This window comes from Triplophysa dalaica, chromosome 10 (genome assembly GCF_015846415.1).
Source record: "Triplophysa dalaica isolate WHDGS20190420 chromosome 10, ASM1584641v1, whole genome shotgun sequence".
Classification (NCBI taxonomy): domain Eukaryota; kingdom Metazoa; phylum Chordata; class Actinopteri; order Cypriniformes; family Nemacheilidae; genus Triplophysa; species Triplophysa dalaica.
Genome location: NC_079551.1, coordinates 13,186,373 through 13,207,249, shown reverse-complemented (window position 1 = coordinate 13,207,249; position 20,877 = coordinate 13,186,373). Strand labels below are relative to the sequence as shown.

At 36.6% G+C, this 20,877-nt stretch overlaps 4 protein-coding genes and 4 non-coding genes across 8 annotated transcripts in view; 2 read left to right on the top strand and 6 right to left on the bottom strand.

Moving 5' to 3' along the window:
- LOC130430626 (SLAM family member 9-like) overlaps window positions 1–10,829 on the top strand; it is a 31,633-nt gene extending 20,804 nt beyond the window's left edge. The window contains 3 exon segments of the mRNA XM_056759786.1: window positions 10,332–10,534; window positions 10,536–10,620; window positions 10,819–10,829. Of these exon segments, the coding sequence (XP_056615764.1) occupies window positions 10,332–10,534; window positions 10,536–10,620; window positions 10,819–10,829 (299 nt within the window).
- On the bottom strand, window positions 2,272–3,773 carry LOC130430251 (uncharacterized). The gene is made up of 5 exons (XM_056759288.1): window positions 3,698–3,773; window positions 3,168–3,488; window positions 2,901–3,013; window positions 2,711–2,813; window positions 2,272–2,583 (listed from the first exon to the last, which is right to left on the bottom strand). Exons 1-5 carry the CDS (start codon window positions 3,738–3,740, stop codon window positions 2,405–2,407), a joined length of 759 nt encoding a protein of 252 aa, XP_056615266.1. The 5' UTR covers window positions 3,741–3,773; the 3' UTR covers window positions 2,272–2,404.
- LOC130430248 (V-set and immunoglobulin domain-containing protein 1-like) lies at window positions 5,695–8,676 on the bottom strand. Its single transcript, XM_056759284.1, has 5 exons — window positions 8,453–8,676; window positions 7,499–7,563; window positions 7,077–7,406; window positions 6,579–6,863; window positions 5,695–6,439 (listed from the first exon to the last, which is right to left on the bottom strand). The coding sequence occupies exons 1-5, from the start codon at window positions 8,473–8,475 to the stop codon at window positions 6,273–6,275; spliced, it is 870 nt and encodes a 289-aa protein (XP_056615262.1). The 5' UTR covers window positions 8,476–8,676; the 3' UTR covers window positions 5,695–6,272.
- Window positions 10,830–13,967: 3,138 nt separating the features above from the next.
- Window positions 13,968–15,434, bottom strand: aqp12 (aquaporin 12). The gene is made up of 3 exons (XM_056759285.1): window positions 14,786–15,434; window positions 14,442–14,558; window positions 13,968–14,339 (listed from the first exon to the last, which is right to left on the bottom strand). The coding sequence occupies exons 1-3, from the start codon at window positions 15,381–15,383 to the stop codon at window positions 14,212–14,214; spliced, it is 843 nt and encodes a 280-aa protein (XP_056615263.1). The 5' UTR covers window positions 15,384–15,434; the 3' UTR covers window positions 13,968–14,211.
- A 383-nt stretch (window positions 15,435–15,817) lies between these two features.
- On the top strand, window positions 15,818–15,890 carry trnam-cau (transfer RNA methionine (anticodon CAU)). The gene has a single exon. It is a non-coding gene; the product is annotated as a tRNA-Met (tRNA).
- A 3,729-nt stretch (window positions 15,891–19,619) lies between these two features.
- On the bottom strand, window positions 19,620–19,693 carry trnai-aau (transfer RNA isoleucine (anticodon AAU)). The gene has a single exon. It is a non-coding gene; the product is annotated as a tRNA-Ile (tRNA).
- A 469-nt stretch (window positions 19,694–20,162) lies between these two features.
- Window positions 20,163–20,234, bottom strand: trnad-guc (transfer RNA aspartic acid (anticodon GUC)). Its single transcript has one exon. It is a non-coding gene; the product is annotated as a tRNA-Asp (tRNA).
- Window positions 20,235–20,510: 276 nt separating this feature from the next.
- On the bottom strand, window positions 20,511–20,582 carry trnad-guc (transfer RNA aspartic acid (anticodon GUC)). Its single transcript has one exon. It is a non-coding gene; the product is annotated as a tRNA-Asp (tRNA).
- Between the last annotated feature and the right edge of the window lie 295 nt (window positions 20,583–20,877).

Genomic DNA, 20,877 nt, shown 5'->3' with positions numbered 1-20,877 from the left:
AAGGTCAATACAAAGAATAAATCCAGAATTTACTGACGAACCGCTCAGAAATGTCCACTGTGGCAAAACATGATAAACAAAGAGGGAAGAGAGATGCGTTTCTGAAAAGCTGAGGTGATATTAATCAGGTTTAGCAAAAATTAGTCTTTGAAAAGAATTGTGGGAAATGTAGTCCACAGCAGGAGTTAATACTCAGGGTAAGCGCCCTCTGCTGGTGAGGCCAAAAACTACTTTTTAACGGTATTAAAAACGTGTTCCCTGTAAACATATTTCTCCGTTAATGAATCCCCATCTACACATTAATCTTATTAAAGACTAATGTCACAAAATCCAGACGTTACTTCCGGATTGAAGTGGTAATTCTCCGATTTCCGAGAGCACGTGAAGGCAGCATAACACACAATAAAGCTTTGAAAACATCACGAGCGGTTTATAACTGCTGTGTTTTATGTCATAGATTAAAACGAGAAGATATTTAGAGGTTTTGTTAAGCACAGAACTTAGAGGTGATTTACAAAAACCCATAGACTTTGGAACGACGGAACCGGAAGTCCAAAAATGGTTTGCACACAATATATGTCATCTCTGAAGAACTCTATTTCTGTAAAAACTGTAAAAACGATTGTGTCCTTAAATAAAATTAAAAAGAGAAGGGAGAAGTGTTTTCTGGAAGTGGGAGTCTCTGGCTATTTAAAGTAAGGTTTGTGTTAAAGTTGTGTGGTCTGTTGTGTGCATTGTAGGCCTACACACGCTTTACCAGCATAGATACTTTACTGTTTATTTATTATGAGTTTTGAAGTCGAATAATAAATGAAGTGTCGAGTAAATCATGACAATTTTGTATGTCAAATTGTAGAATTTACATTTATATAGTAAACATAGATTATTTTGTAACTGTACCAACAACTTCCCTTTATTTGACCCAGTCTCAGTTTATTAATTTATGATTAGTCATTTAGATTTTTGTGTTTTTCTTATGATAAACAAAGTATGATGATGTTAAAGTCAACCTTTATAGGTGCAAATCTGTCCAGTAGGTGGCCTCATTACTCTACAGTCTCGATATAAGTTGATCTCAAAGGAATAGTTCACCCAAAAATGAAAATTCTTTCATAATTTACTCACCTTTTGTCATTTCAAACCTATGTGCCCTACTTTCTCCTGCAGAACACAAAAGAGGATATTTTGAAGAATGTTGGTGTTTTGAAAACCCTTCCCACTGAGTTCTTCTGTACGAACACAAAACCCATAACAAGTCATCGACATTCTTCAAAATATCTTCTTCCGTGCTTCACTTTGAGACTGAAGATCTTTCTGATGATGAAGAACATTGTGAAGAGTCTCTGATGATGACAGGAACGAGCTGGATATATAAATCATGAACCTCAAAACATTTATTTCAGTCAAATTCAGCTCTCATCTTTCACACACTTTTTTTATTGTAGTTCATGTTTGCACACGAGATGAAGCCACATTTTGCACAACTTTATACAGACACAGTACTTGTGCACCAGCAAGAAACCGCATTCATTTAGCTAAGACCTCAACCAAACTAGCAGCTCATAACACATACGAATCTACTGAAGAACACAAACTGACCAACATTTACAAAACAGAACAAACTGACAAACAGAACAAACCCTATAATTCAGTTCAGTATTTTATTTTTCTTTAATTCAAATAAAACACAAACATTTTATGTTAAACAATAATTACATTTCATGTAATGAGCATAAAGGTAGTTATTATTATATAGTATTATTATAAATAGGTGTGATGTTTATTCCTTGACCTGAGATAGATCTCTCATGTGAAGACTGTAGATGATCTCTGTGTGTTCTGACATGTTCTTATCATCTCTCACCGTGTCATCTGAAAGCACATGTGTGTGTTATTAATGCAGTTTAATTGATTTATTTATTAAACACTGCTGGATGAGCGGAAGGACACACTTACTCTCAAACCTCCTTTCTGTTTGATGCACATATACAACACATGAAATATCACAAATGCATAATATGACACAATCATAATCACATAAAGAAATAAAGGCACTGCTGTTGAGTCTAAGATTGAGAATATAGCTCAATGTAATGTCATAGTGGCTCAGAGATATTTGTAAGTTTCCTTCATTTCTTAATCCTTTCAAACTTCCATGAATCTTGTTGAAAACAACAACATGCACTGTTAGTAAATGAATGCAAGAGATGCTAGATTGTTATTCAATAAAAACTTTATTTGGTACATCACTGTGTACATGTATTTGATAAAGCTGCTTTAAAAGACCTATTGCTGACAATTGTGTATTATTTGAAAAATGATTCCACGTATGATTGTTAAAACATTTTTAATAACATTCAAAAACAGGAAATGACTCTTAAACATCAAATAAATTGGTGTATTCTCATGCGCATTGTTCAGATTCTTGGTGTGATGTCTGATCTCTCTGCTTCTGTCCAGCTCTTCTGGATCTGACGTCACTAACCACTACAGCGATCGTGGCCACGCCCACCAGAGCAGAGAGGACCAATCGGATCACAGCTTCAGTAAAACTGAAACACTGGATCTTCTCTGAGGGCGACACTTGAACACAGAAGTGAACTTAAACATGCTGTTTACACGGACGCCTGATTTTATCATAAACACCCCAAAACATTATTCATTAAATTATATTCATCGTTTGCTAAACATGATTTTAAGATTCACATACCTGAACACGCCTGACAGACATGAGTGATGTTGAGATGTTGAGTCTGGTTGCTGACCGGATTGGACACCACACATCTGTATGTGTTTGTATCCTGATATTCCACCTCCAGAGGTAGAGAGAGTCTGATGTTGAGATCAAACACACTGATGCTGGACAATAAACTGTTTCCTTTGTACCAGGAGAGACTCACATGTGTCACATTCATCACTGAACACAACAACACACATTTTGACGCTGAAGATCTTTCTGATGATGAAGAACAATAAGAACAGTCTCTGCTGATGACAGGAAAAGAGAGACGAGCTGGAAAACATGAGCATGAAATTATAAAAGCAGATAAAAGTTCTCATTATGAAAAATGTATACATTAGTTAGATATTGTATGTGTGAACTTTGTAAAATATATATTATTAGTAAGGATCCTTAAACTACCTCAAAAAAAGACAAATAAACTCACCATAGACAGTTACATCGAATCTCCTGTGTGAAAGCGTTTCAAAACGCTGGATCTGTAGTTTATAAAGTCCAGAGTCTGTGATTCTGATGTTTCTGATGTTGAGAGATCCGGTCTTACTGTTCAGCTTCAGTCTGTCTCCAAATATTTCATTATTGTCAAACATATCAATAATTTCCTTATAGATTTCCGCTATACGAGTCTCTTGAGGTCCAAAGTGCCACAGTATGTGATCTTGTGTCTGTATGTGAGTAAGATTAGTGTGTAGAGTGACAGAATCTCCCTCCATCACTGACACAGACTTCACTTCATCTGCATCAACACCTGAAACATTTATACACACATGAAGCTTTACAGCAGTGAAAGTTTGTCAGTATATATAGAGGAAGTGTCTGAGATCAGGAAATCTCAGTGGATAGTTTTCACTTTGCTTATTTGTGTCATTTTATAAGTAAACTAACAGTTTTCATGGCTTAACTTATTCTTTACAAATCTTTTTATTGTGGTAGTTTAAATGATTCTAAAAATCTTACCCCACATAAAGATGAAAATCAAGATAAAACGGCACACAGACATCTCTGACAGACCGACAGGTTGAGTTGTGGTGAGTTTAGTGGATTCAGTAGAACAGATTCTGACGTAAATGTGGGCGTAAATTTATGTCCATTGTGAGACAGGGCTCGTATAGTCCACTGTGTGTTATTTCAACAAACTTTGACATATATATAATATATTCACACAATATATAAATGTTAGAGTTATATGATGTTTTGCACTTTTGTAAGCTGTTATATTGAGTTGAGTTGTTAGTGTGTATGTCAGGAAACTGCATCACCATCATTGTGGTTAGTGTTCTCACCTGCATTCTGTCCACAACAGACACTTTGTTTCATTAACCATATAGAAGTTTTGTTATTTCTCTACATTTCAACAGTCAGAACCCTGTGTTAGAAGAAAGTTTAGTGAGAGATGATGTTGTGGTGTCAGTCATATACAGCAGTTACAGGAGAGTTATTTTGACATCTTGTTTCATTCTGCACAAATAACACAAACCACAGACAGGGCCGTACACAGAGTAAAAAACAAGCTGGGGAGACTGGTTAGCATGTATAAAGCAAATCTATTTATTAAACATATAATCCACAGGCGATCATGTTTGGACAAATTAAGACTTTTTACATTTTGAGTTGGTGATTTTTATTGTGGTTGTTTAAATGATTATAAAGTCTTACCCCACATCAAGATGAAAATCAAGATAAAACGCTATACTTCCATACAAAAAAACATTGAAAACAATAGATTAAGAATTTATATTACATTTATCTTAACTCAAAATACTTGATTAGCCTCATTACTCATTCTTTATATGTGAATGAGATAAAACTGCATTAAAATGTAATGAAATTGGCAACTGTGTTATATTTAAAAAATGATTCCACATATTAATCCTCAAACTTCTTTGAAAACAGATATTTATTATTTTAAGAAAATGCAGAAACAGCAAATAAAAAGTGTGTATTCTCATGCGCATCAGTCAGATTCTGGGTGTGATGTCTGATGTCTCTGCTTCTCTTCAGCTCTTCTGGATCGAACATCATAGACCAGAACAGCTATAGTGGCCACACCCACCAGAGCAGAGAGGACCAATCGGATCACAGCTCCAGTCAAACTGAAACACTGGATCTTGTCTGAGGGTTAAAAAAGAGCGACATGGAAAAAAAGAAGTGTGAACTTCAACAGCAGCTGCGTTAGTTTACACTGAATTTCACATAGAGAATACATTTTCACTGACCCCATTTGGGGGCCATATGGCCTTGTCTTGTGTATTTTACAAATAAAACAGATTTCATTATTATGACTTCACATTGTTTCCCTATATAGTAAATTAGTTTGTGGAAGACTACAGCTTATTTAAAAAGTTTACACCACTAGGATGCATCGGTGAGATGGCCTTTAGACGGTAACCTGTTCCCGCTATAAGGTGCCACTTTTGTCAACAAATCTATAAAAATGTGTGAAATAATACTCACCATTGACAGTAACATAAAAACCCTCGTATGACGTTCCTCTGTCACTGATGATGTGAAGTTGATAAAGTCCAGAGTCTGTGATTCTGATGTTTGTGATGGTGAGAGATCCAGTCTGATTGTCCAGCCTCAGTCTGTCTCCAAATAACTCTTTACTGTCAAACATAGAGATGTTTTGCTTGTACATTTTAGCTATAAGAGGCTCTTGAGGTCCAAACATCCACAATATGCGATCCCTTCTCTGTATGTGAGTAAGATTAGTGTGTAGAGTGACAGAATCTCCCTCCGTCACTGACACTGACTTCACTTCATCTGCACCAACACCAAACACACCTGAATACATGTTGTATAAATACGTTAAGTTAAACCAGCGGTTTAGCTCACTGAATATGCCTGTAACTAAAACATTAACGTATAAATAAAAACTGTCTTACCCGTCACATACACTAAAAACACACAAGTCCACATTTTGTACCTGTCGTGCACAAAACAAGATGTGAAAGTGAGAAGTGATGTGGTTATATTCACTAATAATCAACGGGCTCACGTGTGTTATTTTGGTGCCTTGTTTCAAGGTGTGACAAAATAGCACAAGTCACAGACAGGCCGTTCGCCTTTTTGTTTGGGGCATGTATTAAATAAATCTATTTAAAAATTATTCACAGACAATTCTTTCTGGACTGATGAAGACTGGTTACATTTTGAGTCTTTGGAGTTGGTGATTGTAACAATATTACCATTCAGCACCCATGAATCTTATTGAAAACAACAATATTTACTGTAAGTAAATAAATACAAGAGAATTACGAATGTAAATCAATTAACAAAAACTTTATTTGGTACATATACATGTATTCGATAAAGCAGCTTTAAAAGTCTTGATATTTGCTCACAATCGTGTATTATTTGAAAAAGTTTTCTCTACTGTAAAAACTTACAGTTGCTAACATTGTTTTCAATTATGTGCAACACAACCAACTTTGTTTACATCTAAGTGAATGTTGCTTAGTGTTTCGTGGCCCTCTAAAAAACATTTAAAAACAGGAAATGAATCTTAAACATCAAATAAATTGGTGTATTCTCATGCGCAACGTTCAGATTCTGGGTGTGACGTCTGGTCTCTCTGCTTCTGTCCAGCTCTTCTGGATCTGACGTCACTAACCACTACAGCGACAGTGGCCACGCCCACCAGAGCAGAGAGGACCAATCGGATCACAGCTCCAGTAAAACTGAAACACTGGATCTTGTCTGAGGGCGACACATGAACACAGAAGTGAACTTAAACATGCTGTTTACACGGACGCCTGATATAATCATAAACACCCCAAAACATTATTCATTAAATTATATTCATCGTTTGCTAAACATGATTTTAAGATTCACATACCTGAACACGCCTGACAGACATCATTGATGTCTAGATGTTGTGTGTGGTTTGTCATTGTATTGTTGATGACACAGCTGTATGTGTTGTTGTCTTGATATTCCACCTCCAGAGGTAGAGAGAGTCTGATGTTGAGATCAGACACACTGATGTTGGACAATAAACTGTTTCCTTTGTACCAGGAGAGACTCACATGTGTCACATTCATCACTGAACACAACAACACACATTTTGAGACCGAAGAACAATTAGAACAGTCTCTGCTGATGACAGGAACAGAGAGACGAGCTGGAGAACATGACCATAAAAAAATGATAGAGCAGATTCAAGTTTCAGTATGAAAAATGTATACATTAGTGAGGTATTGTACGTGTGAACTTTGTCAAGTGTAAATAATTTGTAAGGAACACCAGAACTTGAAAAAAATGAAATGATCAAAAAAAGCATCAATGAAAACATCCTTTTCCCATCAGAAGGACTGTTACAGACTTACAAACTCACCATAGACAGTAACACTGAATCTCCTGACTGAAAGCCCTTCAAAATGTTGGATCTGTAGTTTATAAAGTCCAGAGTCTGTGATTCTGATGTTTGTGATGGTGAGAGATCCAGTCTGACTGTCCAACTTCAGTCTGTCTCTGAATCTCTCACTGCTGACAAACATATGAATGCTTTGCTTATAGATCTCAGCTATACGAGTCTCTTGAGGTCCAAACATCCACAAAATCTGATCACGTCTCTGTATTTCAGTAAGATTAGTGTGTAGAGTGACAGAATCTCCCTCCATCACTGACACTGACGTCACTTCATCTGTTTTAACACCAAACACACCTGAAACACAGTAAGATATAAACATACATGTGAGCAACACACAGAGTTTGTCTCAAACCAACTTAAAGTGCTATAAATAAACAAGCACTTACCCGTCACACAAACTAAAAGCCAGAAATGCCACATTTGATCTCCGTGTTTCTTCTGCACTCGATGTCTGTAATGCAGAATCACTATTAGGAAGTTTAACAAGAGCAGATCGTGAGGTTACACATCATCCGTTTATGAAAGACGATATTTCAACATCTTATTTCTTTCTGTGGCGAAAATGGGGAAATTAAATATTGTGAGATAGAAGTCAACGCAGCTCGCACACAAACAGCCGAGACTGAGATTGTAATAGCGGTAGCCTGAAGTTATAATTGTCGTATTATTGTGCTACTTGTTATTATACAGTTAAGCACTTCAAGAAAATCAATTAAATCTCAAGGCTAAGAGAAAAGTGTGTTTTTCTTTCATTTCTCAATACTTTCAAAGTTCCCCAAATCAGTTCTGCTTTAACAAAAACTATTTCACCAATTCAACATATGCTCCATCAAACCAAAGAAGTAGAGAGAGTCTGATGTTGAGATCATACACACTGATGCTGGACAATAAACTGTTTCCTTTGTACCAGGAGAGACTCACATGTGTCACATTCATCACTGAACACGACACACATTTTGACACTGAAGATCTTTCTTTCATTTTGTCAACTTTGATTTCTCCAGTAGTGAGAACTTGTGCAACATAAACAATATTGTACATCCGAGTGAGTAAAATGGAGGGAAGCTAATGAGGTAAAGACATAAAAAGTGCACTGAAACAAAGCCGAGCAAGCTAGCTTTGAAAGAACAAACAAGGAAAAGATCACATCCTCCCTTCAGAGATCTCTCTCTAGAGCCACGCCTCCTTATGACCTCACGTCTTGTTCACCAGTAAGACAACAAGTACAACAACAAATGACATCACAATATTTAGTTTGAACATTTTTGTGGGGCCACTGTTGAGGCATGAGCAGGACGTGTGTAGTCTTGATAGATTTAAAGGAAGGTAGGACTACTTACTGCATATGTGCTGTATACGGCATTCAGACCGAAGGTTGTCCTGATACATTCACAAAATATGTTCAATTTTGCAGAAATCTGTTGAAGCTGAAAGGTGGATTCAACCGGTTGCACGACTCGAGCTGCTTTCACTTTCACAAATGCCTTGCACAAGAAAACTTCACGTTTTAAAACATCTGGACAATATGGATTTCTTTCTTGCCTTGTTCTACTTCATCTCATTCTGTATGAATGGTAAGTAGTAACATTTTGACATAAAATACACAAATATACAAAAACAGACTATTTTTAAAGTTGCCTTTAGATTTATTCATTTAGTTTAAGCTTCTTTTCAACTACTTCAAACTTTTTTCTATATTTATTTTTGTCTAAATTCATTTCTGAATTTCAGCTTTTTTAGATTTTAGGTCACAACCAATTTTAATACATGCAATAATTCACCGTCATGTATATCATTGGCTCTGCACCATGGCAATTGTTATGTCTAATATCGATGCGTCATAAAGCTTGTTTTACCTGCTTTATTCTACAAACCTTATTCAAATCACCATCTTGTAAGCAGAGAGAATGTGTTGGGCGTGTCAGCTCAAGCATTTGCAAGGACTTTGAATGTATTGAAATGCCTTCTTCTAAATGGCTTTTCTTTTCCAGGAGTGAATGACAGAAAAAACATGAAGATGGTGGCATCAAACACGAGAGACGTCATCGTCCTTCACACAGATGATGCTGAAACAGAGCGTGATCACGTATTGTGGATGGTTGGAGCTCAAAACCTATACTCTCCTGAAGGCTATGAATGGATCATCTCTAAATTCGACAGTTATAGCGGATTAAAAAATATCACAGATCATACTAGACACCATACGGTGTGGAGCTTCAGTGACGGTGCTTGTGGCGAAGAACCACAAATGCTTAACATCCAATCCAGATCATGTGAGTCGCGTGTATAAAAGACCAACAAACCAATGGGAACACCCTCCCCCTTGAAATTCAGGTCATGTGTGTCATTTTTGGCGGATCACTTGACAGAAATGCTATATAATATACATAACTTTTCATTTTAATCATCTTAGAAAGAGCCCTTTCTGCTAAATTACTAAATGTAAATGGACTAACTGCTCTACGGAGCATGTTTCATACGTTATCTCCTTCAGCAGAGAAGCCAAAACATGACGACATCTTATTCCTCTGTAGTGCTTCGAAAGGGAGGGGGGAGTGAGCCGACGGTTGCACTTAGCAACATCACTGCTAGTTGACGATAAATTTCACACATTGGACCTTTAATAAAGCCTTATAAATAGTCCCACGGGACTTTCTGGTATTTATAAACCTGAACACAAAGCATGACATGATTTTCATTAAACTCTGTTTTTGTTCCAGCATGTGATCCGAGTAGAAAAAATGATGAAAAAATTTTGGTGATGGAGGGGGAAGCTGTCACTTTACACAGTGAATTTGATGAGCTAAAGGAAAATGAAAAGATAATATGGCGGGATGAATCTGCACAAGTAATTGTTGAAGTCACTAAACAGAATCTGACAATTGTGGATAAAAAACCTGAACGCAGACTCGATTTTAATCACGGATCTCTCACCATTAAAAACATGAGAACCACAGACTCTGGGGACTATCAATGTACTTTATACAAAGCAGAAATGGCAGAAAACAAGTGTTTTCGTATAATGGTCTATGGTAAGTACTTCATTCTACCACTATAAACATTACAAAAATAACACCAGTTCCATTATCCTTTTTTTTTTGTTGATGGCAGAACAGACACGTGTAGTGTGAAGAGATTGTATACACGTTTAATTTAGTAACCAGACCACAATAAAGATATGGAAAATGTTAAACCCATGATTTTCTCGTTCACTTTCAGAATCTTTACCTGTTCCTGTCATTACCGGAGACTCTTCCCAAAAGTCATCTTCAAGCTCAAAATGTGTGTTGTTGTGTTCAGTGATGAATGTGACACATGTGAGTCTCTCCTGGTACAAAGGAAACAGTTTATTGTCCAACATCAGTGTGTCTGATCTCAACATCAGACTCTCTCTACCTCTGGAGGTGGAATATCAGGACTACAAACACATACAGATGTGTCGTCAACAACACCATCACAAACCAGACACAACATCTCAACATCACTCAACACTGTCTGCCGTCTTCGGGTACGAACACAAATATTAGCAGTAGTTTAAAGTATGAGCACAAAATGACTGCCAGTGTCATTAGTTTTGTTGCTCACCTCACAAAATCTGTGATTTTTTATTTGAGAACAGGTTGTGAATACAAGGAGAACGATATTAATACATGGTTAAAACAAAAACCCAGTTTTGCTAGTTGACATTTGTCCATGTGTATATCAGGGCCTTTTTGAGAATGCGCCAGTGTTTTTTACAAGCAGTTTCAAACTGCACATTGTCATTTCTGTGAGTAAAGTTTATCATTAATATAGTATTTTTCATTAATAATGTCAATAGTTGCATTGCAGGCTGATTTAAGGTGTGCCCCTAAATTTTCAGCTTGCACTCCACAAATTTCAGTCAGGGGCTACACGCTCCTAAAAAACTTTTTGCTGGAGCCCTGATATTATGTTGCATGTTTGAGGATATAAAATGAACACATATTGAGATGATAAACACAGCGGACACGAACAGAAAGATCTGCTGTGAACACATACAGTAGGATGGAAAACATGTTGACATCAAAATGAAACTTGCTTACCCTAACCTGCCTTTTCCATGTTTTCTAGGATTAAGTCAAACTGCAGACAGCAGATCACGCTACTTCATAGCAGCAGTAGCAGTATTTGCAGTAGTAGTAGTAGCAGTAGCAGTTTGTTGTCAAAAAAAGTGGTAAGCATTACATTCTGCATCCTGGTCTGAACACATGCGTTCATGGAGCTCTAGAGCCCAACCAACCTACACAAAAACAATGGAAAAAAAACTATCGTTTTTTGTTTACCTATTTACATGTAGGCATGGATTTATAAGTAAATTAAACAGGCCCTATAGTGATTTTTGCAACTATTGCATCTTTCAATTCTGTTTTACTTACATATCAATGACCCTAGTTCACAAAACCAGTCTTAAGTAGCATTTTTAGTAAAACCAAAAACACTTTATAGACGTCAAAATGAAAATTTTTTCTTTTATGCCCAAAATCATTAGGATATTAAGTAAAGATCATGTTCCATTTAGATATTTTGTGAGTTTCTTACCGTAAATATATCATAACTTTATGTTTGTGAGTGGATGGCCTGCTACAGTGCCTATGAATAACAACTTCACACTTTCTCAATAGTTTGTTTTTGAGAAATATATATATATATATTATCCTATCCTAACAACCCATGCATCAATAGAAAGCTTAATCATTCGGCTTTCGGATGATGTTAAAATCTCCTTTTCAAAAAATTGTCCCATAAGACTGGTTTTGTCATCCAGGGTCACGTATTTACATAAACGGTCATTGTCATTTCTTTACATTTTGATTTGCTCTGTTTTCTTACAGTGATCTGACAAGGATGAGGTTTCAGATTTAAATCACAGGTCACCCCCAGCACAATTTCTGCCTTTTTATATTTGTCTTATTTAAAATAAATGTTTGTCAAAAAACACAGTCTGCTTTCACTTATTGTCTCATACAAAAGATATAAGCAGAAATGAATGAACAAGTTTAGTAAATGACTCAAAATGGGTTTTATGCTCGCATTTAATATAAAGTGGATAACATGAATGATAAAAGTCCTTGGATAAGAGTATCTGCAAAATGTAAAAATGATCTTTTTTATTTTACCATTTATACAATTTTTGTGCAAAATGCTGTACGGTAAATAAGCAAGCCCAGGTGAAAACCACAAGAGAATGTCTTGATGTATTCATAATAACATGTACAGTAACCTCCATAATATTTTTTAACAGTCGTTGCATGCATAGGATGTACACAAAATGTGATTTCTGCATTTATGAGGACTTTTAAAAAGAACACGCATGAATAGGTCAAAGTAAACACAAAGTGTAATGTTATGCTTATCAGTCAGAGCGTCTCTCTGCTCCTGTTCAACTGGATCTGAAGTCATAAACCACTAGAGCAATGGTGCCATGCCCATCAGACCAGAGAGGACCAATCGGATCGCAGCTTCTGTAAAACTGAAACGGACCATTTCTGAGGATTAAAATGAGAGTCAGTGAAACATTAGTGTGAACTTCAACAAACTCTTTTTAACATACTGTAGATCAGTTTACACGAAACGACCAATGATGACTTCAGGGGCTTGTCCTGGACAAGTGAATGTTTTGTATGGGCAAGTGAGAATATTACTTGCCCGACCAGACAAGTAACTACGTGCTACGAACAATCTGTCTGTGCTAAGAATAACAAGAATACAAAGAGCTGCATGTTTGTGCGAACTGCGTTTGTCTTTAAAATAAGTTTGTAGTCTTTCTGCAAGTCCCCACAAAGTTAACAAATCCCCCGTTATAGTCATTTACAGTTTATAAATCTACCATCAGTCCCATCAAAAGATGACACGACATGGAACCCCTTATAGATATTAACTAATAAAGCATCAACAAATGTCCAAATGATTTTATGGTCTTGATGCATTATAGTAAGACCTGTGTATAGAGCAACAGAATCTCCCTCCATCACATTTATTTCTGTTTCCATCCAAGCATCACCTGAAAGACATCAAATCGGACAAAGAATCAATCTGAAATCCATTTTATATAGCAAAGCAATATATTTTTTAACAAATGAGAAAGACCAAACTACCCTTAATATTATTATATGATCAACACATCAGAGCCAGACACTGAATCGGGGTTAAATGAGATTGGATTATGTCGTAAACTCATTTTATTAAAGTCTTAGAAATAGTAAATACAAAATAGAAATGGCTATATAAATAATATGTTTGAAAAAACATGAAACTTACCATCAGACAGGCATAAAAACATACAAATAGGAGAACCTTCTTCTTCAACACTTGGATGAGCAGTAGCAAAATGTCAGCAAACTAAAAAAAACATTGTTTTGACCTAACCGGCAGTCAATGACGTACATGCGGTTTGTTGTGAGGTTAACCTATCAGTGCTCTTTGTGTGAATCTGATGGTTGTTTGGTGCCACATCAACTATTTATGAATGGTGTAATCTGTCTTAAAATAAAATGATGCGGTTTTACGATTAAACAAAAATAGACCTTCAAGTTTAAATGTAGGAATTTGTTACAATGTGTATGGAAAATGGATAAAATGACTAGTTTTGTATGTAAGCCGTTAACTGCACAAAACTTAAAATGGACTTTAAATCTAAATGTTTAACACATACCTAATATAAATAAGATTACGATCTCACACCTCCCTCTTTTAAAGTAGCATCATTTCCGGCGTTATAACTCACACCATCTGAATTAAAATGAAAAAGATGAACGCTTTACTGGGGTCAAAGAATGCTGAGGTGGCTAAAAGAGGATCAATACTTGAATCATGATGTTAACCACGTACACCAAACATGTCACCTTTTCGTTTATTTTCTCCGTAGAACGATACATTTGACATGTTTGCATTTGCAAAAACAATTTGGGCACAGAATTTATACAGACTTGAACATTATAAATGTAAACAGTCACGTTGGACCCGTATGGCTTGCTGTGGCAGATTTAGCATTAAACAGTAAACCGCGCTACAAACTCATCATAAAATGCCATTTGCAGTTCACAACATCAATCTTGACTTTTATTTCTGTTAACGTTCCTCAGTTGGCCTTTTCCTCTGAATTTTTCCCTTTGGGAACCCGGAATCGGGACTTCTTGGAGTAAAGCAAATTCCTGTTAAACAGCAATGGAATATTTCCCAAATACAGGAACAGTCCGAGAGTCATACCTGAGGAAGATATTATATGATGTGTATTAGATGTAACCATATACGCATGTTCGAGATGTAAAAAATGCACAAATTACGAATCTGTGCTATACAAGAACTGACCAATAAGAGGGCCGAGCCAGTAGACGAGAGCGTATTCTGAGAAGGTATGTCCGGGACAGTTGAATGTTAATGCAAAAGCCAGAGATGGATTCACGATTCCAGAGGTGTAGTTACTTCCTAATGTAAACAAAGTGATGGGTGAACAAAACATGGCATCGCGAAACACATCACCACATAAAATGTTCTCAAGTAAACCATTAGGGGCTATACGTGTATCACATGAACAGTTTAGATTGTGCTAGAATCAATTTAATTTATAATTAATGAATTAATTAAATAATTTATACAGTTTCTAAGTGTCCATATCTGTTCTGTTGTCTGCCAAGGGTTCAATGTGTACTCACCTGCATAGGCAAAGAAAGTCAGCAGCAGGGCCAGTATGGGAATTCTGAGCAGCTGTGTCCTGTTCCTCAGGATAAGGTAAACGAGGTAAAAGGTCATCGCGCTGATGGCTTCCGCGACGGCTCCGTGTATCATTGGAGCACGAAGAGCCGTGCTACACTCCGACATCATCAGATTTTTTATCATGTGCATGTCCGTGAGCTCCATCTCCCAGTATTTCCCCGCAACTAAGAGGCCGAGAAACGCACCGAGAAACTGCGACGCGACGCTGAGAAGCATTGCGACCACGCCGATCTCTTTCTGCAGGAATCCCATTACGGTCGCGGCCGGGTTGCCGCTGACACCTTGCATGATGAAGGCGTGAATGGCTATAGCTATGAAAAGCATAGTGTAGGTCACGTCCGGGCCCAGCGCGCCGGCCCACTGACCGACCTCAGCAATAGTCTCTATCTCTAGCCTACAGCCGGCTAGCGCGAAAGCAGAGATGAGTTCTATAAGGAAGCCCAAGCGCCGTCTCCAGCGGGCGAGAAGCACCCTGACCAGTGCGCTCAGGCCTATAACAGTAAAGAAGTATGCCAGCGATGTGTTGAGCCCTGACATGATGCCTGGTGTGGTGCACTGCTGGCTGTCCTAAACAGAAAGAAAGCACAGAGCTCACCGATAGTGTATTTGTTCAACGCTTGTGACAACGTGGCACACAGAGAAGTCGTGTTCTTATCTAAGGGGGTTTTCTGGATTTGTCCCACACCTTGAGCCAAAAAAGCAGACTGACCTATTCAAGGCCACCTTTGTGAGAGGCCATCTGCTTTGGCTCCCTCTAGTGGCTCCCTCTAGATGTTGCATTTCATTGTTTAGTCCTAAACAAAGAGTGATCTATTGTTTCTCCATTATATTTGGTTTAAGTATTGTTTGAAGTTCTACACGCAAACCATGATATCAAACACATTTCAATGGAGTGTTATTTATGAAAACAATTGTGTTCACACAGTGTGAGTCCACGCTAAACTAGGAGCTATTCCAATCCACTGACACAGGCCTCGTTGGCGCAGTAGGCAGCGCGTCAGTCTCATAATCTGAAGGTCGTGAGTTCGAGCCTCACACGGGGCAGAGTTTTTGCTCTGCAAGAGCACACACGTTACAAAACGAACTAATGTTAAAAGAGCTTCACCTTTAATAATTTTCTTCTTTAATGTCTTCAACATATATTTTAATCAAACATCTTGTCTACACATATAGAGTGCCATCTAGTGTAGCTATTATGTATGACACATTGTCACTTTGATCTTTCAGACTCTCTTTCAGAAGATATACAGTATGAATAAATACAGAATACAATATTAGGAAAAATACTATACAATGGGCATGTACTGTGAAAATACTTTACAGAAGGAATGTTCTATGACAATATGACAGTCGGTATGTACTATGAATAATATATACAGAAGGCTATATACTGTGAACATTAATGTACAGGTGGTTATGAACAGATAACAATATAGACTACACAGTAGTGAAAGTGACTTAAGTGTGCATTAATAATAGACATTGGCTATTAAAGTTGCAGTGCAATAGATAATTTAATGCGGTTAATAAAGGTACAGTGCAGAATAAATGAAGTTTTTAAGGTTACAATGCAGTAGATGAGTTAATGCAGTTATTGAAGTTATAGTGCAGTAGATGAGGTAATGCAGTTATGAAAGATACAGTGCAGTAGATGAGTTAATGCAGTTATTGAAGTTACTATAAGAACATATAAGCACTGAGAGCTAAATTACACAACTCTGCTCATTATTTAAGTAAAAGTAAGGGCTGCACGATTAATCGTATTTTAATCATGATTACGATTTATGCTTCCCACAATTAATTGAGCATAATTGTTGTGAAATTAATTTTTTAAAAGCAAGCACAAAACTCCCTGATAAGGTCAGAAAATCATTGCAATGCTTGTAGAGGTGCTCCGATTGATCGGCCTGCCGATCATATCCGGCCGATAATCACTTTGGGAAGTATGATCGGCGGTCTCTAAAAGGCCGATCCAGAAAAGCCGATCAGATGACGCAAAATTGACGAGAAATTTATTTTACGCGATATGAAAATGGCTTCACCGGTCTGGCAATTCTACAAGGTGTGTGAAATAGACAATGCTTTATCAATCTGATACGTGTGTACTATGTGAATTCCACGATGCGGGAAGCAACCAAAACATTTTTACACCAACAACCTCTTTAGACGTTTGAGGGTTAGTCACTTAAAGGAGTGCGAGTAGTTTTCAAAGTTAGCCTCGCGCAAAGTGAGCGGGCAGTTCAGCAGCTCGAGCGCCACTCTGCTGCAGAGATCCCGTCAACCGAATATTCATTTGTTCTACCAGTGATAGAAATATCTGATGGCAATCTGTCATTTTGACGCACTACAATAAAGGCGATTTGTAATTCCCCTTTTTATCATTTCGTGTCATTAGAACGTGATCGTGAAGAACGTGATTGTGAGCAGAAGGAGGTAGACTATCGCGAAGGGACGTGTGTTTCTATTCATGCTCTTACTCTCAAATGTCTATTCAGTTTTGCTAAACGCGCATGTGGTCAACAGAGACTCGAGATGCATATATCCATCCATCACTCCCCGCATAAACACTGGCGCGATGTGGTGCCGTCTTTACAGAGTTTTTACTTCATAAAATAGCGTCTATTTGTATTAATAATAGCTTTCAGGGAGTGGAAAAATATCTCTAACTGCGTTTTCTCTGTTCAATGAAGCAGCACATATATGTGAAGCCGGACAACAAAAGAAGTCTTATGGGTACATTTTTGGAAAATAAGATTTTTACATAATTTATACATAAAGCTGAATAATTAAGCTTTCTATTGATGTATAAGTTGTCATGATATGATCATATCTGTCAGAGATATACCCGTTTACAACTCTGGAATCTGAGGGTGCAAAATATTCAAAATATTGAGATAATTGCCTTTGAAGTTGTTAATAAAAGGCCCTGTTAATGGCCATCCACTCACAAAAATAAAGTTTTGATATATTTAGTATATTGAATTTACAAAATATCTTAATGGAACATGAGAAAATTCGATCATTTTGACCCATACAATGTATTTTTGACTATAACTAAAAATATTCCCGTGCTCCTTAAGGTTTCGTGATCCAGGGTCACATATGACCAAACCACAGCTTTCTTGTGAGTACAAAACACCTTTTACAGGCACCTGTCATTGTTATTGTATGGACATAAGAACATAAACATTTGATTGTAATTAGATTATTATTTTATGTCCGACAACAGAAACATTGAATAATAAATGAAAAGTCTAAGTCTAGCGCAACCTCTCCTCAGCTGTCAGTAACAGAGACATTTTTTAAAGCATCAACCCTACTGCAAGGACAGTAAGAAGCATAAAGAAATATCATATTATCAGATAAAATAATGTAAAAAATTTGCTTTGATCATGGCCACTTTATACTGTGGAAGACAAAGGGTTTCTGGGACTCATGTCGCATGCTGCTATGTTTTATGAAAATATGTGGTAACACTTTCCTTGAAGCATGTATGTTTAATTTATTGTAAAAGTAGTTTTCAAGCATTGTAATGCACATTTTAATGCATTGTAATATCTAATAGATAGTTGTTATTACAGTTAATACATTACAACACTAAGCAATTCATTGTAACACGACACATTTTAAATTGGTTATAATTATTTACAACTACATATAATGCATTACAACACACATTATGAATATTAATAATGTATTTTACCCTTTAATAATTCTTTATAATGCATTATACATAAATGCTTCAAGGAAAGTGTTAGCAAATATGTTACTTACTAATATTCATTAGTTAATTCATGACACTTTCTCTTCTGGTACTGAGAAAGCTTCAAATAGCTCCTATAATCGTTGATCGGTATCGGCCGATACAGCTTTCAGTGATCGAGGATCGGCTCAAAAAACCCTGATCGGAGCACCCCTAAATGCTTGTATCTTACTTAACGGGAAATAAAAAAACACAAAAAAATGTTAACTGCATTTCTACTATTTTAATACTTTATTGCAAGAAATCAAAAATGGAGTTTAAAGGTTTCATTCCAAAGGTCACAAAATGTCAATTTTTGTGGTGGAGTGTTTAAATGATTGATTGCATGCTTTGAAATACGGTGTTGAAGAAGTTAAATGGCAGCTTTAATGGCTGTAAAGTATAGGCCTTAGAAACAAGCTGAAGTGAAATTAATAACAAAAGCAAAATAAACATGTTTATAAACCGTAGCAACGTAACGATTCACTGTGAGCCGGTTTAAAATCGATTTAAATATGTGAAGATTCAAATGGGTTGAAATGTCGAACCAATGTGTTTGACATGTGTTGAACAGTAGGGGTCGCTGTGTTTACTGCAAACTTGCTATACAGAAATGTCAGCTTTTGACAGAAAACGTGGATATGCTGATAAAAACTTAAAAAATCAAAGCTAGGTAAAGTCTTTGTTTATATTAAAGAGGCTTCTTTTATTTGTGATAGGAAAAGCACAGTCCTTGTTAATATTAAATAGAAGAGACTTCTATTAATCTGTAATATATTATCCATTTTTTTATTTAATTTTGGAATTCTATTTTTTTGTTATTTGGCATAAGATACATTTTTATTTTATAAAACAATGTGCAGGATTTTTTTGAGAAATAAAACCTCTAACTCATTTTGGTCAAAAAGGAATGGTGATTTGACTGAACTAATTAATGGGGATTGTAATTTTTCACCCATAATCATGCAGCCCTAGCTAGAACAGTATCAAGAGAAAACATGAATGAATGAGCACAAACCAAGACAAAACATTGGCCAGTACGGGGATCGAACCCGCGACCTTGGCGTTATTAGCACCACGCTCTAACCAACTGAGCTAACCGGCCACGGAGACACAATTTAAACATCAGGGAATAAAAATGATTCAAAACCTACAAATTCTGTTTACTAGAAGACATGGGTATATAGTTTTTCTTACAAGTCACTGGGACATTAATACGACCTAATGTGTAAATGACTTTAAGTTTACAAAGTAAAGACAAGCCATTAAAGAAAGCATATTGAAGAAATTGTTTGTTTTATTTCCGAGGGATAATATAGAATAGGAAACTGTATTTTTTTTTTTGGAGGTGAACAATTTCACCGTTACTACATATCAGTTTTTTTACAATTTGAAATACGTGTGCCTTTCCTGCATCCGATTTTTCCCTAGTTAGTTTTTAACACATAGCCTCCAAATGATAAACTATGGTATTTTAACACATACAAAAGCGAGCGAATACATGTTCAGAAAAAAAACAAGGACCTACAAAGGCAAAATAAGAGTCCTCCTGTGAATACACAGAAAAAAATCACCTCCCCGTCGGGGAATTGAACCCCGGTCTCCCGCGTGACAGGCGGGGATACTGACCACTATACTAACGAGGACTGAGTACTCTTGAAAAGCAATCTGTTTTTTTTTTTTGATGTGAACAATTTTACTGTTACTACAAAACTCAAACTGTTTTTTACACAATGATATACTTGTGCCTCTTCTCCAGTCTATTTTTCCGTAATTAGTTTTTAACACATGGCCTTCTAATAATAAAATATGTTATTTTAACACATACAAAGGCAATCGAATACATGTTCAGAAAAGAACCAAGGACCTACAAATGGGAGTCAAAAAAAGAGTTCTCTTGTGAATACAGAGGAAAAAATACTCTCCCCGTCGGGGAATTGAACCCCGGTCTCCCGCGTGACAGGCGGGGATACTGACCACTATACTAACGAGGAGTGAGTATGAAGCCTATACCATGCTATTTTGGCTCCCTACATCACTGCCTGTGGCTTTTACTGCTTCCTTAAAGTGCTAGTTCACTCAAAAGTGAAAATTCTTTCATCATTTATTGACCCTCAGGTTGTTACAAACCTGTATACATTTCTATGTTCTGCTGAACACGAATAATGATATTTAGAGGAATGTTAACAACTGAGATTTCTGGGTAGCCCTGGTAGTCAAAGGTGCCTAAAAGTGTTTGTTTTCCAAAATTCTTTGAAATATCCTTTAGTTATGAAAAATATATGGTAG

Bases quoted from the DNA above. Each gene is read 5' to 3' on its own strand.
- LOC130430251 (XM_056759288.1), bottom strand. From the start codon at position 3,740: ATGTCTGTGTGCCGTTTTATCTTGATTTTCATCTTTATGTGGG. The intron at 3,489-3,697 runs GTAAGATTTTTA...TAAATGTTTCAG, and splicing joins GATTTTCATCTTTATGTGGG to GTGTTGATGCAGATGAAGTG. The intron at 3,014-3,167 runs GTGAGTTTATTT...CATGTTTTCCAG, and splicing joins ATTCGATGTAACTGTCTATG to CTCGTCTCTCTTTTCCTGTC.
- LOC130430248 (XM_056759284.1), bottom strand. From the start codon at position 8,475: ATGCCGTATACAGCACATATGCA. The intron at 7,407-7,498 runs GTAAGTGCTTGT...ACTGTGTTTCAG, and splicing joins GCTTTTAGTTTGTGTGACGG to GTGTGTTTGGTGTTAAAACA. The intron at 6,864-7,076 runs GTGAGTTTGTAA...CATGTTCTCCAG, and splicing joins ATTCAGTGTTACTGTCTATG to CTCGTCTCTCTGTTCCTGTC.
- aqp12 (XM_056759285.1), bottom strand. From the start codon at position 15,383: ATGTCAGGGCTCAACACATCGCTGGCATACTTCTTTACTGTTATAGGC. The intron at 14,559-14,785 runs GTGAGTACACAT...TGTTTACATTAG, and splicing joins GACTTTCTTTGCCTATGCAG to GAAGTAACTACACCTCTGGA. The intron at 14,340-14,441 runs GTCAGTTCTTGT...TATCTTCCTCAG, and splicing joins CTGGCTCGGCCCTCTTATTG to GTATGACTCTCGGACTGTTC.